Source organism: Rhinopithecus bieti, unplaced genomic scaffold, assembly GCF_001698545.2.
Source record: "Rhinopithecus bieti isolate Rb0 unplaced genomic scaffold, ASM169854v2 scaffold_29855, whole genome shotgun sequence".
Taxonomy (NCBI): domain Eukaryota; kingdom Metazoa; phylum Chordata; class Mammalia; order Primates; family Cercopithecidae; genus Rhinopithecus; species Rhinopithecus bieti.
Genome location: NW_016813109.1, coordinates 802,642 through 820,353, shown reverse-complemented (window position 1 = coordinate 820,353; position 17,712 = coordinate 802,642). Strand labels below are relative to the sequence as shown.

General features: G+C 38.6%; 1 protein-coding gene across 1 annotated transcript in view; it reads right to left on the bottom strand.

The window, feature by feature from the left end:
* Positions 1-17,712, bottom strand: part of ADAM9 (ADAM metallopeptidase domain 9) — a 117,080-nt gene that overhangs the window by 42,639 nt on the left and 56,729 nt on the right. Inside the window, exons 13-14 of the mRNA XM_017847668.1 lie at positions 9,657-9,749; positions 8,464-8,659 (exon numbers count right to left, since the gene is read on the bottom strand). Of these exons, the coding sequence (XP_017703157.1) occupies positions 8,464-8,659; positions 9,657-9,749 (289 nt within the window). The remainder of the gene's footprint in view (positions 1-8,463; positions 8,660-9,656; positions 9,750-17,712) is intronic.

The window sequence follows — 17,712 nt, the reverse complement described above, 5'->3', positions numbered from 1 at the left end:
TCTCAAAAGAAGACATTTATGCAGCCAAGACACATGAAAAAATGCTCATCATCACTGGCCATCAGAGAAATGCAAATCAAAACCACAATGAGATACCATCTTACACCAGTTAGAATGGCAATCATTAAAAAGTCAGGAAACAACACGTGCTGGAGAGGATGTGGAGAAATAGGAACACTTTTACACTGTTGGTGGGACTGTAAATTAGTTCAACCATTGTGAAAGACAAGTGTGGCAATTCCTCAAGGATCTAGAATCAAAAATACCATTTGACCCAGCAATCCCATTACTGAGCATATACCCAAAGGATTACAATCATTCTACTGTAAAGACACATGTACACATATGTTTATTGCAGCACTGTTCACAATAGCAAAGACTTGGAAACAACCCAGATGTCCATCAATGATAGACTGGATAAAGAAAATGTGGCACATATACACCATGGAATATTATGCAGCCATAAAAAAGGATGCGTTCATGTCCTTTGTAGGGACATGGATGCAGCTGGAAACCATCATTCTCAGCAAACTATCGCAAGAACAAAAAACCAAATACCACATGTTCTCACTCATAGGTGGAAACTGAACAATGAGATCACTTGGACACAGGAAGGGGAACGTCACACACCTGGGCCTGCTGTGGAGTCGGGGGAGGGGGGAGGGATAGCATTAAGAGATATACCTAATGTAAATGACGAGTTAATGGGTGCAGCACACCAACATGGCACATGTATACATATGTAACAAACCTGCATGTTGTACACATGTACCCTAGAACATAAAGTATAATTTAAAAAAAAAAAAAAGCACCATATAAGTGACCTGAAATTTTCTCTGTGTGCCCTAAAGGACAGCCATATCGCCAGTAGTTGCAGAGCTGAGACTGTTGAAAATCAAACCTAGAATCTTATCCTGTGACTGGCTGAAAGCAAATTGAACTCCTAGCCTTGTAGGGTATCTACTGTTAAATTGAGGGTAGACCGGCAAGGAACTGGTTCTTGAAAGTTGGAATGAGGACATGTGGGGAGACTTTGATAAAGCTGGGTACACTGAGCCTCCAAACTGTTTGTTTGTTTGTTTGTTTGTTTTGAGATACAGTCTTGCTCTGTTGCCCAGGCTGGAGTGCAGTGGCACGATCTCAGCTAATTGCAATCTCCACCTCCCAGGTTCAAGCAATTCTCCTGCCTCAGCCTCCCAAGTAGCTGGGACTACAGGAGTGCACCACTACGCCTGGCTAATTTTTGTGTTTTTAATGGAGACAGGGCTTCACCATGTTGGCTAGGCTGGTCTCGAACTCCTGACCTCAAGTGATCTGTTTGCCTCACCTCCCAAAGTGCTGGGATTACAGGCAACTTGCTGAGCCTCTAAATTCTGATGAGTCGTCTTTGCCAGTGGAAACAGCGTCTCCACCATCTGAGGGGACTAACCCTGTATTGCCTGAGGAAACTGTAATAGCCTCCCTGGAGGCACTTGCCATGCAGGACAATGCCAATTTCCCTCAGGATCCACCTCTAAAATACCTCATTGCTTCTAAACCTATAACTAGACTCAAGTCATAGAAAATGCCCCTAAAGGTGAAATACTAAACACGACCCATGAGGAGGTTCACCACACTCCAAGACTACTTGAATTTTCTAATTTACAGAAAAAAATCCAGGGAACATGTGTGGTAAGGGATATTAAGGGTGTGAGATAATGGTGGGAGGAATATAAAGTTGGATTGGGATGAATTTATTGATGAGGACTCACAAATCTGAGAGTCTGCACTGAATGTTGCCATTCAGGGAGTTAGAAAGGTCTCTAACAGTTTGTTCTGCTGACTGGCTGAAATGTGACTCAAAAGGCAGCTCACAGTGAGCAAGTCAGGAATGCAGGGCCTGTCTCAGTTTAATGCAGAGAAAGGGATCCAAAGTCTGAGGGAGACTAAAATGTTGGAGTCAATTTGTCCCTTCAGATGTATTTACCCACCCTGGAGGAATTCGGAAAACACACCTTTTACCAAGACTGTAGGAAATAAATTTGTGAGGGAGGCCTAGCATCCTTGAAAAGCTCTGTGATCACTCTTATCTAAAAGGCAGACCTTGTAGTAGGAGCAATGGCCACTGAGTTGGGAAACTTAAATGCAATGAAAGTATCAGATCCTAGATGATAGGTAAGTGTCAACATTCAACCACCAAAGGCAAGGTGGGCATGGTTACCATAATGGAGAGCAGAGTCAAAGGAGCAATCAGAATAACCTGACCCATGTAAAAACTTATGGCATTGGCTAGTTGATCACACTGTTTCTGTCTAGAGTAGAAGCAAGATAGGCAGCTTCCCATAGTCTTACTTGATCTGTCCCCTCTAAAATTCATGTTGAAATTTAATTGCCATTGTGACAGTATTAAGAGGTGGGACCTTTAAGAGGTGATTAGGCCATGATGGCTCTGCCCTCTGGGATAAGATTAATATTGTTATCAAAGGGTGCGTTTGGCTCCACTTTGTCTCTTGCCCATCCACCTTCCGTCATGTGATGGCTCAGCAAAACAACCCTCATCAGGTGGCAGCACCTTTATCTCGACCTCCCAGCCTCCAGAAGTCAATAAATTTCTGTTCACTACTAATTACCCGGTCTGTAGCATTTTGTTATAATAGCACAAAATAGACTGAGACAGAATTGATCAGACTAAGACATTGTGCACTGAGAAAAAAATTAGACCTTTCAGAACACAGAAACCTATATCTGAAATAATTCAGCAAACCCAAAATGTCATTGTGGCCAACAAGTCAGAGTACAGGCTTATGAAGGTCAGGTGACTGATGAAGTTTTATCTCAGGTCCATCTCACAGCAGGCCTAGTGGGTCCCTGAACCCACCTTGTGGGTTTTTTCCCACAGTTCCAGAATGCATAATTGAAACAGACCACACTCAACAGCTGGCAGAATCGCCACACTGGTTCCCTGACCTGTGGAGTGACGGCCATTATGGTAATAAAGGCCAGGTGGAACCCACTAGAAAGTGCCTCTACCTAGGAAAACAGTAAGCCAGAAGCAATACCACATCTCTGAAGGGACTGCAGAGATTTGTGTCAACATCAAGGACTTGAAAGATGCAGGGGTGAGGACTCTCATCACATCTCCATTCAACTTGCCTATCTGGCCTGTGCAGAAGACAGACAGATCTTGGACAATGACAGTGGATTATTATAAGCTTAGCTAAGTGGTGACTCCAATTGAAGCTGCTATACCAAATGTATTTCATTGCTTGAGCAAATTAACACATCCCCTAATACATGATATGCAGCTATGATCTGAAAAATACCTTTACCTATACCCATCCACACAGCCTATCAGAAGCAGCTGCTTTCAGCTGGCAAGGCCAGCAATACACCTTCACTGTCCCACTTAGGAAGAATATCAACTCTAGAGCCCCATGTCATAATTTAGTTTGGGGGATCTTGATTACCTTTTCCTTCCACAAAATATCACACTAGTCATTGAAGACATTATGCTCATTAGACCTAGTGAGCAAGAAGAAGCAACTATTCTTGATACTGGACTGGCAAGATATCTGCACGACAGAAAGTAGAAAATAAATGTGATAAAAATTCAGGTGACTTCAGTGAAATTTCTAGATGTCCAGTGGTGTGAGGCATGTCAAGATATCCTTTCTAAGGGGAAGGAGAAGTTGCATCTGGCCACTCCCACAACCAACAGAATGGCACAATGTTGAGTAGTCCATCTGGATTTCTGAAGGCAAAATATTCCTCATTTGGTTGTGTAACTCTGGCCCATTTACCCAGTGACCCAAAAAGCCGCTAGTTTCGAGCAAGGCCCAGAACAAAGGGAAACTCTGCGATAGGCCCAGGCTGTCAGGCAAGACGCTCTGCTGCTTAGCCCACTTGATCGAGTGGTGTTTGAAGCAGCAGTTACAGATAGAAATCAAACAGTGCTTGAACCAGCAGTTACAGACAGAAATGCTGTTTAGCGCCTCTGACAGTTCCCTATAGGTCAGGTGCAGTGCAGGCATTTAGGATTTTGGAGCAAAGCCTTGTGATCCTCTGTGAATAACTACTCTCCTTTTGAGAAAAAACTATTGGCCTGCTACTGGGCCTTAAAGGAGAAACTGACCATGTAACCATGGGCCACTCACCAAGTTACCATTCAACCTGAGTTGCCCATCATAAACTGGATGTCATCTGACTCACCAAGCTATAAAGCTGAGCATGTGCAGCAGCACCCCATCATGAAATGGAAGTGCTACGTATGTAATTGGGCCCAACCAAGGCCTGGAAGGCACAAGTTACATAAAGAAGTACCCCAAAAGCCCCTGCTCCCCACTCCTGCTACACTACATTTTCTCTCCTAGTCAGCAATTACAACCTCATGGGGAATTTCCTACCCATCAGGTGACAATGGAAAAGAAGACAGAGACCTGGTTTGCAGATGATTCTACATGATATGAAGAACCAAAAGTGGATGACTGTAGCACTTGCAGCCCCTTTCTGGGACATACCTGAAGTGCAGCTGGTTGTTCACTTTCCTTGGAAGAAGAAATAGCCAGATGTGATTAAATACCAGTTTATGGGCTACGCCAATGCCTGGGTTGTATGGCAAAGATATTTGTGTCCCATGTGAATGTTCACCAAAGGGTGACCTCAGTAGAGGAGAATTTTAATAATCAAGTAGACGGGATGACTCATTCTTTCCCCAGCCAACTATTCTAATCCATGTGCTCAGGAAACAAGTACTCACAGTGGCAGAGCTGGAAGCAATGCATGGGCTCAGCATCATGGACTTCCTCTCAACAACTGACCTGGCTGCTGCTAAGTGCCCAAATTCTCCAGTAGCAAAGTCCAATCCTGAGTCCCCAGTATGACACCATTCCCTAGGTTAGTCAGTCAGCTGCCTGGTGGCAGGCTGATTTTTCCCCTCCCATCATGAAAGAGGCAATGCTTTGTTCTTACTGGGATAGACACGCACTCTTGATATAGATTTGCCATCCCTGTAGCAACACTCCTGTGAACTACCAAAACTACCTTCTGTGGATGTACAAAATTCCTCCCCCACCATCATAATATTCTACACAGCACTACTTCAAACCAAAGAATTCACTTGATAGCAAAAAAAGTGAGGTAATGGGCCTATGCACATGGAATTCACTAGTCTTACCATGTTCCTTCCCCACCATCCTGAAGCAGCTGGCTGACAGCATGGTGGAAATGCCTTTTGGAGACTCAGTTACAGTGCCACTAAGTAGCAATACCTTACAGTGCTGGGGCAAGGTTCTCCGAAAGGCTGTATATGCTCTCAATCAGCAGCCAACATCTAATGCTGTTTTTCCCATAACCAGGATTCATGTGTCCAGGTATCAAGGGGTGGAAATGGGAGGAACACCACTCAACATTATCCATAGTGACCCACTAGCAAAATTTTGTTTCCTGTTCCCATGACTTTATGCTCTACTGGACTAGAGGCTTTAGTTCCAAAGGGAGGACTGCTGCCACCAGGAGCCACAATAATGATTCCACTGAACTAGAAATTAAGCCAGCAGCCCAGTCACAATGGCTCCTCATACCTCTGAGTCAACAGGCAAAGAAGGCAGTTTCTATGCCAGGTAGAATTACTGATCCGAACTACCAAAGGAAAATTGGCCTACTACTCCACAATGGAGGCAAGGAAGAGTATGTCTAGAATGCTGGAGATCCCTTAGGGCATCTCTTAATGTTACCATGCTCCATGATCAAGTTTAAGTTCAATGGAAAACTATAACAACCCAATGTAGGCAGGACTACAAATGGCCCAGACCCTTCAAGAATGACAGTTTGGGTCACCCGCACAGATAAAGAACCAGAAACAGCTAATGTGCTTGCTGAAGGCAAAGGGAATACAGAACGGGTGGAAGTTAGTTATAAATACCAGCTACAACCACATGACCAATTACAGAAACAAAGACTGTTTCATTAAGAATAGCTGCATGTATGTATGTGTGTGTGCATACACACACACATATATTGAGCAAATATGTTTTCATTCCTTATACCTTTATCATGCAACATAAGATATATTGACTTGATATTATAGTATTTAAATATTGTTCATTTTACATCCCAGTATTTAAGTTATGGGATATCAAGAAGAAGAATAAACATCACTCAAAGACTTTACCTCCTTTTCTGGGAAAGAGGTCAGTAAGGTTTTAGTTGTATGCAGGACAGTGGTATTATATCATGCTGGTGGAATTATGCCCTTAACAAGGTCCACATTTGGAGATTTGGTATGGTTTAACAAGGTGTCTAGTTGACAAGGAGGGGATTTTTGATTAGGGTTAATTTTACCCTTTTTAGTAAGGTTAATTTGATCCATAGAATTCCCAGATATTTAATCAAACATAATTACGGATGTCTCTGTAAGGGTGATTTTGGATGAGATTAACATTGAAATCAGTAGACTGAGTAAAGCAGATTGCCCTCCCTATTGGAGGTAGGCCTCATCCAATCAATTTTAAACTTGAACGAAAAGGCCAGTCCTCCCTGAAGTAAGAGAAAAGTCTTCCTGAAGGTCTTTGGAGTGAGACATCAGCTGTTTTCCTGCCTCTGGAATTGAACTGAAACACTAGCTCTTCCACGGTCATGAGCCTGCCAGACTTCTAATTGGAACTATACCATCAGCTCTACAGGGTCTCCAGATTGCTGACTCTCCCTGCAGATCTGACACTTAGCAGCCTCCACAATCACACAGCCAATTCATATATGGGCTCGTGCTATTATGCAGGATTTATTACATGAATCTAATATATCAGAGTCCTCCAGGAGAATATATTCGATTTTCATGTAATAAATATATAAGATTACACATTTAATATAGTATATATGTAAATTATATATTACATATTAATATTAGATTCATGTAATAAGTCCTCCAGATTATATATATAGTAATATCTACAGTAATGTGTCACTTAACAACAGGGATATGATCTGAGAAGTGAGTTGTTGGGTGATTTTGTCATTGTGCAAACATCAGAGTGCACTTAAACAAACCTAGGTGGTACAGCCTACTACACATCTGGGCTATGTGGTACAGCCTACTGCTCCTAGGCTACAAATGTGTACACCATGACACTGGACTAAATACTGCAGGCAACGGTAACACAATGGCATCTAAACATATCTAAACATAGAAAAGATATCTAAACATATCTAAACATAGAAATATTACAGTAAAAATACAGCCTTATAATTTTATGAGACCACTGTTGTATATGCAGTCTCTCACTGACCAAAATGTTGTTATGTGGTATACAACTGTATACATAAACACACAACACAATGGTTCCATTTATCTGGAGAACACTAACTATACAGAGGGAAAACAGTCAAGACTGAAGAGGAACAGAGGACTTCTGTTCAGACTTATCTGAACAAATTGAAATAAATAGAATACTCAATGCCACTAATCAACTGAAGGCACAATCAGGCCTATGGTTAACAATATACAAGTCAATTAATGGAAAGTACATAGGAAATTAACCAAACCAAAAGAGAGAGAGAGAGAAACAGATAGAGAATTAGTAACTCTAGAGAAATCAGGAAAGTAATTATAACTTACTATATAGTTTAGTTGTGAAGAGCATTAATGTGGCCATTATACAATACACAGTCAACACTGCCCTAACTAAAATTACAATTAATCCATATTGGGAGGATGAAGAATGGAAAATGAGCATAGGTATGACGGGAGTTGTTAAGGGTTGAAAGAAGAGAAGGAAAGAAAACTAACTCATCTTCTACAGTGAAAAATTAATAACTAATGCCTAGAACAAAAAATTCAAAACGTAGCATTGCCAAGAGATTATCTAAAAACTTAGCACAAGTTAACAAAAATCTTAGCCAGAAAAGGTAAAACTGCCTCAAGTGATAGGAATACTGGGTGGGAACAGTCCTTATTTGTTCATACTATGCATTATACAACAATTTGGCTCTTTATGTGTATGCCCTCGATAAAATAAGAACTTTAAAAGCAAAATACATAAATTTTTTTAAAATCCCAAATATCTATCGGTAAGAGAATAACTAAATCATGATCCATTTATCTAATGGAATACTTTAATATACTATGATATAAATATATCAATATAGATGAATTTCAAGAAAATTCTGAGTGAACAATGCGAACAGCAGACCCATGTGCACAATCCAACATTATTAAAACTAGAGGATACTACAAATGTATCTGTGCGTGTGTGTGCACAATACACAAAAAACATAAAAAGATATAGATGGTAAAAGTTAGAAAACATCAACTGAATCTGTGCATACTAAATTCATGATCATGACTGCCTCCAAAGAAGGAAGAAAGGAAATATGATGAGAAACAAGAGAGCCTCAACTTTATCAATAATGTTTCATTACCTTTTTTAAAATATCTAAATCAAAAATAAATAATATCAAAGCAATCAATTATAAATGATGATATCTTACTTGAGCCAAAGATGACTTGACACTGAGCATCATAATACTGGCACATGCCGTTGTAGCAATAGGCTTTGTTATTCTGGCAAGGATATCCATTCTGAATAAAAACATCTGGCTGACAGAACTGAGAAGAACCATTGCAATACTCTGGAACATCACACTCACTGGTTTTTCCTCGGCATAAAGTACCTCCCGGAAGGAACTAGTGAAATAAAATGCAATTAAACAGAAGTATCAGGATAACGTCCACCAATTAATCAAATGTGAAACCACAGAATTTACATCTACAAAGCATTCTAACAATAACAAAAGATTAAATAACCCAATAGAAAAATGAACAATGGCTAACAATAGGTAATTCATGTAAGTCCTAACTATGGAAAGTAAAGAAACATGACCTCATTTGTAACCAAAAGAAATGCAAACTAAATAAAAATACAAGAACCCTTTACACCTACTGAACTAACTAGGAGTATAGTGCTCACTAGTAACCAATATTGGCATAAGGAAACAAGTATTTGATAACACTGTTGGTAGAAGTACAGACTGGCACATTTGTGAAAGATATATAAAATGTATATCAAAACTTAGTATGAATATTCTGCACCAGTGATTTCTCTTATAAGCAGTAATTGGAAGCAATCAAAATGTCCATCATTAGTTAACTAAAGAAATTATAGTACAACTGTATAAGTAATATTACTTAAATAACCATGTATTATAGAACTACATGAATGGGGAAAAAAAAGTTCATGGTGTCATATTGAAAAAAGCAAGTAATAAAAATAATATGTATCTGTGCTTACCCACTTACACATACACATATACAATCACATTTGTATAGAAAAAATGTGATTATATTAACAAATTATCAACAATGGCTACCTGAAGAGTATAAAATAATAGAGGCTCTTTCATGCTCTACTTTCTATGGTTTTGTGTTATTTAATTATTGCTAACAAGCATACATGTTACTCTAAAAATCAGAAAAAAAAAATGTTTCTACTTAGAAAACAATCTCAACAGACCGTTTAACGTAAAAGAGTGTGCTTTAAAATTACACACAAGTGGCATAAAATTTTCCCATGACCATAAAATAAAATAGTGCTCACTCAGAAATCTCAAAAAACAAATTTTGATATACACAGATTTTCCTTTTCTTTTTTTCTTTTTGTTCCCAAGAGGGAGGAATTCCTTACCCGACAGTCTTTACAACAGTCACCATATGCACACTCAGCAAATGATTTAAGCTTACAGGTACTTCCTTCACAGCAAGGGTCCAATTCACATTCCTGTGAACATAAAATGACTGTCAATAAAGAAATTAGTTATTGACATTAATATTCATTAATAAAATTCTTATCTTACACCTAAAATCTACTTCATTCTAACATGATTGTAGCAGTTACCCTCCAGAAACAGTCGCTTACTGTTTCTGGATTTAACAGTGTCTCTTCAGATGCAAGTATTTAGGTCTCAACATATTTCAAAGGAAAGAAATCATATAGTATGTGCCTTACTTAGTCTGTTTAGAATGCCATAACAAAATACCACAGGTTTAAACTGCAGAAATTTATTTTCTCACAGTTCTTGAGGCTAGAAATCCAAGATCAAGGTTCCTACTAGTTCTGTTTCTGGTGAGGACTCTCTTCCTGGCTTGCAGAGGGCTGCCTTCTTTCTGTGTGCTAACATAGCCCTTCCTCAGTGCATGTGGGCAGAGAGAAGGCAAGATGTTTGGTGTCTCTTCTTACAAGGACACTGATCCTAGTGGATCAGGGCCCCACCCTTATGACCTCATTTAACTTTAATTACTTCCTTAAAGGCCCCATTTCCAAATGTAGCCATGCTGGTGGTTGGGTTCTAACACATGAGTTTTGGGGAAGCACAAACATTCCGTTCATAACAGTACGTCTGATGATGACAGAGAGGTTAGCAACCATAAAGACATTTATCTTCATGCTCAGGGTCTAACTCCTCTGTTGGGTGGCTCTTCACCCTAGTTGAACACTCTTTTTACCTTGCTTGGCTTCTCTCACCATACTCTGGGCCACCATGGCTCCTTCTTACCCCCAAACTCCCACCCACAGAGACATCTTCTCTGTTAAAATAGCAATGTCAATGTTCTGTTCTGTATTCTGTGGTACAGCTTTATAAGGTGTTATCACTAAGGAAAACTGGGTGAAAAGTATATAGGACTCTATATTATTTTACAACTTCCTGTCAGATTATAATTATTTCATAATAAACATTTAAAAATAGATGAACTTTAATACACATCTTGAAATATACCCAAAAAAAAGTCAAAATGCATCATGGAACTAAATGTGAAACCTAAAACTATAAAACTTCTAGGAGAAAACCTTTGCATTCTAACAATAACAAAAGATTAAATAACCCAATAGAAAAATGAACAATGGCTAGAGTAGGCAAGAAGTCCTTAGATAGGACACCAAAAGAACAACCGATAAAATTATAAGTTTATAAAATAAACTTCATCAACATGTAAAAGTTCTGCTCTTCAAAAGATACTGCTAAGCTAATTAAAGGCAAGCTACAACTTGGAAAAATATTGACAATCTGATAGAGAACTTGTATACAGAATATACAAAGTATTCTCAAAACTCAATAATAAGTAACCAAAATTTTTAAATGAGGGGAAAGAGGTGAACAGTCATATCACCACAAGATAGCCTGATGGCAAATAAGCACATGAAAACACACTCAACGAATCATTAGTCACTAAAGAAATGCAAATAAAACCTCAATGAGGCACCACCTCACACTCAATAGAACGGCTAAAATTAAAAAGACTCACCACATGAAGTATTGGTGAGGATACGAAACAATGAGAACTCTCATACACTAAGGATGGAAATGAGAAATGGTACAATTACTTTAGAAAACAGTTTGAGAGTTTCTTGAAAAGTTAAATACCTCTACCATCTAACCAAGTCATTCCACTCCGGGGCATTTACCCAAGAGAATTAAAAACGTAAGTTCACATAAAGATTTGTAGGTGAATGCTGACCAGTTCAAAAACACTGCAGGACAGTTGGCTTCATGAAAGAATAGGGAATCAGGAAATAGACAATGTATATAAGAACTTAGGTTATCGTAAAGGAACCTTTTTAAATGGTTCCACAACAACTGATCATTAGTGGATAAGTTTAATTTCCAAGCTTACTCCACATGCCCCCTCCTTAAAGAGCTAACATAAAATTTTAAATTTAACAAAACTAAAATAATTTGTAGAGGGGCTATGATGATGATCTATATATAAGAATACTAAAAGCCAGCTAAAGATACAAATTTATGAAACCATTATGGGAAAAAAATTAGTAAATTTGCCTTCATTTAAATTTTAAATTTCAACATAAAATGTAACCTATGAAAAGTTAAATAAGCTATAAATAAAGAATATTAGAACATATATAACAAAGGAGTTATGTCCATCTTATAGAAAGAGGCCTAAAAATCAATTTAAAATAAGATTCAATGAACCAAGAGAACTGATAAAAAATACATAAAATAATAATTCATAGAAGAAAATGATGCCTATAATCTATAATCACATGAAAATCTGTAAACTAAAACAGTATCTTCTTATTTTTTACCCATCAGCTTGCCAAAATTAAGAAAACATATTATCCTGTGCTGGTAAGACTATGGATACACAATGGCATAATATACTGTTGTCAGAAATGCAAACTGACCCAGACTATTTATAGGAAATTCATTAGTTTCTGATATAAGTTAAAATGTACATGCTTTTAGATCCAATAATTTTACCTTTATGTATAATAGCTATCATAGAAAAATATTTGTATATATACACATGACGTGTGTATATCTATATATAGACACATGAGGTGTGTATGTCTGTATATATACACATGAGGTGTGTACAAGGATGTATATTGCAGCACTGTTTACAACAGAAAACACTAATTATAGTAATTAGAGTATGGTTAAATAAATCATAGTAAATCCTTATATTGGAATACTGTTCAGCAAATTAAAGGGTGATGTCTACATAATAAAACGATACAGAAAAATGTCCAGGATATCGAAATAGAAAAAAATCTGCACACAACAGATTTTAAGTCAATTTTAAACAATATTAAATCTGATTTTATTTATACACAAAAACAAAAGCCAGAGTGGCATCACCAAAATGGGAGAATAGAAAGCCCTGGATTCTCCTTCCTCCAACAGGCAGGGCTGCAATAAACATCCCTGTACACATCCCATGTGCATATATACAAATATTTCTCTAAGACAGTTACATAAAGGTAGAATTACTAGATCTAAAAGCATGTGCATTTTAACTTTTATTGGAGGCTAACAAATTTCCTATAAAAAGTCAGCAATTCAAGAGTAACACACTAATCAATTCCCTTTGTAAGAAATCCAGAAACTAGTTGAGAGGCTACTACATCGCAGGCAATTGTAAAACCAGCCACACTGAAACCAGTAGGAAAACTGGAGATCCTTTCTCGCCACAATCCCAACCCATGACATGGCATATAAGATCAGGAGGAAACAGCTCTCAGTATCTCCCTGAGGAGAGAAAGAGTTGGGCCACACATCCAATATTACAGTTTTTTAGAGTGCTTCCTGAGGGACTACCTTCTATCTCATCTGTCTCTGATGACATATAGGACCTGGAATATATTAGATCCCTGGGGGTTTCAGAGAACAAAGGTGGCAGGTTAGACTAGCATGTGGACACTTGCCACAGCTCCTCATTCTGTCTCAACACAAAGTAAATGGATAATAATAATAATACTTAAAAAAAAAAAAAGCTCCTAGCTTCTCCTGAAGGAGGACCACACACCAAATGCTACAATTTTTCTAGGAGCTACCCAAGGAATTGGCTTTTAAACTCTCTCTTCTCTCAGAGCACAGATGGAGCTGGTATATGCTAGATCCCTGAAGGCCACAAAGAACAAAGGTGGTTGTTCCAACTATTGCTCAGACACTTGCCACAGTTCCTCTACCCAGTTTAACACAGTGATTTAAAAAAATAATTAATAAATAAATAAATAAAATACCACTTCCAAGCTTTGCCCTGAAAAGAGAAACAGTTGGACCATGTGTCACATGTTGCAACTTTTCTAGTGATTGCCCAACAAATCACTTCTTTCTCCCCTTTCGGAACACTGATGGGCTCCAGCACAGTGTAGACACCAGGGGGCTAACAACAACAGAAACAGCAGTTTTAACAAACATGAAAGTTTGAGAGGCCCAAAAAAGCTCTGGCCAGGTTAATTAGTGAAGAAGGTCTTCTCACTATTCTTCAGGGCTGAAGAATACACCAACTTAATGGAAAAATGCAACAGAGGAGTTCAACAGCAGATCAGAGCAAACAGAAGGAAGATTCAACAAACCCAAAGTCAGGTTACCTTATCAAGTCAGAGGAGCAAAAAGAAAAAGAAATACAAGTGAATAAAGCTTAAGGGATTTATGAGACAGCATCAAGAGACCAATATACACACTGTGGCAATCTCACAAGGAGCAGACAAAGTACCAAAAAGCTTATTTCAAAGAGGTAGTGGGTGAAATTTTCCCAAATCTGGGGAAAGAAATGGACATCCACATGCAGGAACCCCGAATCTTAAGTAAGAGGAATCGAAAGAAATGAACACCAAGAAACATTACAATCAAATTATCAAAAGACAAAGACAGAGAATTTTGAAAAGCAGTAAGAAAGATAGCAACTCATCACACACAAGGGAACCCGCATCAGGCCATTAGTGGATTTTTCAGCAGAAATCTTGTAGACCAGAAGGGAATGAGGTGACATATTAAAGTAATGAAAGAAAAAACTGCCAAGAAAGAATCCTATATCTGGCAAAACTATCCTTTAAAAATGAAGAAGACATTAAGACTTTCCTAGAAAACAAAAGCAGAGGAGTTCATCATGACTAGACCTTTCTTCTAAGAAATGTGAAATGGAGTTCTTCAACTTGAAATGAAAGACTGCTAGACAGCAACACAGGAGCATAAGAAAGTATAAAATTAGGCCGGGCGCGGTGGCTCACGCCTGTAATCCCAGCACTTTTGGGAGGCCGAGACGGGCGGATCACAAGGTCAGGAGATGGAGACCATCCTGGCTAACCTGGTGAAACCCCCTCTCTACTAAAAAATACAAAAAAAACTAGCCGGGCGAGGTGGCGGGCGCCTGTAGTCCCAGCTACTCAGGAGGCTGAGGCAGGAGAATGCCGTGAACCCGAAAGGCAGAGCTTGCAGTGAGCTGAGATCCGGTCACTGCACTCCAGTTTGGGCGACAGAGCAAGACTCCGTCTCAAAAAAAAAAAGAAAGTATAAAATTAATTAGTAAGAATAAATATATAGACAAAAGCAAAATACTGGATTGCTGTTAATGGTACTGAGTAAATCACTTTCACTTCTAGTGTAAATTTAGAAGAAAAAGCATAAAATATAACTACAGGCCGGGCACAGTGGCTCACGCCTGTAATCCCAGCACTTTGGGAGGCCGAGGCAGGCAGATCACTTGAGGTCAAGAGTTTGAGACCAGCCTGGACAACATGGTGAAACCCCCGTCTCCACTAAAAATACAAAAATTAGGCAATCATGGTGGCAGGCACCTGTAATCCCAGCTACTCGGGAGGCTGAGGCAGAAGAATCACTTGAACCCAGGAGGCAGAGGTTGCAGTGAGCCATGGCACCATTACACTCCAGCCTGGACAAGAGCAAAACTCCATCTCAAAACAAAACAAAACAAACTAAAAAATATGTTGAAAGATACACAGTATTAATGGATTGTAAACTGTAACAACAACATAAACTGTGTAATGGGAGAACTTAAAGTGAAGAGTTTTTGTTTGTAATTGACGTTAAGTTGTTATCAGCTTAAAAATACTGCTATTACTACAAGGTATTTTATGTGCACGCTAAGGTAACCATAAACAAATACCTATAGAAGGAAGTTACATAAAAGAAAAAGGAATAGGGATAAAAGAACATCAACACACAAACAAAATCAAAAAAATACAAAAGAAAACAGCAAGAAAGGGCAGACAAAAGAGCTACAAGACAAAAAACATTTAAAACAATCACAGTAAATCTTTTCCTATCAAGAATTACTTTAAATGTAAATATGTTAAACTCCCCAACAAAAACACATAGTACACTGAATGGATAAAACAAAACAAAACAAAATTAAACTATATGCTATCTACAAGAGACTCACTATAGTTCTAAGGACATATATAGGCTGAAAGTGAAGAATGGATAAAGATATTCCATGCAAATGGTAACCACAGAGAGCAAGGGTAGCTAAACTTATATCAAAGAAAAAAGACTCTATGTCAGAATTGTCACAAAACACAAAGAAAAACATTTTATAGTGATAAAAGTAACAATTCACTAGGAAGATATAACAATAATAAATATATATATGTAATGCAAGCACTGACAAAACTGAAGAAATAGCAACACAAAATAGTAAGAAACTTCAATACTGCAATTTAATTATGGATAAAACATCTAGATAGAAGATCAATAAGGAAACAGAGGACTTGAACAACACTACAGACCAAATCAAACTAATAGACGTATACAGAACATTCTCCCCCAGTGGCAGAATACATACTATTCTCAGGCACACATGGAACTCTCTCTAGGCTCACATCTTAGGTCACAAAACAGGTCTTTAGAAATTTAAGAAGACTGAAATCATACCAAATGTATTTTCTGACCAGAATGGATGAAACTAGCAATTAGAATAGAAAAAGACGGCAATAAAAGGAAAATGGAAACATCACCAATATGTGGAAATTAAACAACACACTTTGGAACAACCATTGGGTCAAAAAGGGAATCAAACACGAAATTAAAAAATACTTTTAGACAAACAAAAAACACAATATGTAAAAACTTACGAAATACAGCAAAAATAATACTAAAAGGAGCCGGATGTGATGGCTCACACCTGTAATCCCAGCACTTTGGGAGACCTAGGCAGGTAGATCACCTGAGGTCAGGAGTTCAAGACCAGCCTGGTCAACATGGCAAAACCCCATCTCTACTAAAAAATTAGCCAGGCATGGTGGTGAGCGCCTGTAATCCCAGCTACTCAGGAAGCTGAGGCACAAGAATCGCTAGAACCCAGGAGGTGGAGGTTGCAATGAACCAAGATTGTGCCACTACACTCCAGCCTGGACAACACAGTGAGACTCTGTCCAAAAAAAAAAAAAAAAAAAAACCTCAAATAAACAATCTAACTTTACAAACCAAGAAACTTGAAAAGCAACAGAAAATTTAAACTCAAAATTATCATAAGGAAAATAATGAACTTCAGATCAGAAATAAAATTGAGACTAGAAAAAGAATTGAAAAATCAGCAAAACCAAGAGTTAGTATTTTTCAAAAGATAAGCAATATTGACCAACCTTAGCTAAGAAAAAGAAAGAGAAGACTCAAAATCAGAAATGAGAAAGGAGACATTTCAACTGATGCCATAAATAAAAAAACTACAGGCCAATGTGCCAAATAAATACATATGCAAAATCTTCAACAAAATACTAGCAAACCAAATTCAGTAGCACATTCAAAGTAAAATACACCTGACCTAGTAGAATTTATCCTTGGGTATCAATTGGGATGGCTCGATATACAAAAATCAATTAATGAGACCAGGTGCAGTGGTGCACACCTGTAATCCTAGCACTCTGGGTGTCTTAGGCAGCCAGACTGCTTTAGTTCAGGAGTTCGAAACCAGTCTAGGCAACGTGGCAAAATTCCTTCTCTACTAAAAATACAAAAATCTGTCAGGCATGGTGGCATATGCCTGTAGTCCCAACTACTCAAGAGGCTGAGGCACGAGAATCACTTGAGCCCATTAGGTCAAAGCTGCAGTGAGCTGTGTTCGCAGCACTGCACTCCAGCCTGGGCAACAGTGAGACACTGTCTCAAAAAAATAAATAAATAAATAAATAAATAAATAATAAAAAATAATTAATAAGGGAGGGGCGGAGCAAGATGGCCGAATAGGAAGAGCTCCAGTCTCCAAATCCCAGCGCAAGCGACACAGAAGACCAGTGATTTCTGCATCTTCAACTGAGGTACTGGGGTCATCTCACTAGGGAGTGCCGGACAATCGGTGCTGGTCAGTTGCTGCAGCCTGAGAGCTGAAGCAGGGCGAGGCATCGCCTCACCTGGGAAGCGCAAGGGGGAAGGGTATCCCTTTTCCTAGCCAGGGGAACTGAGACACACAACACCTGGAAAATC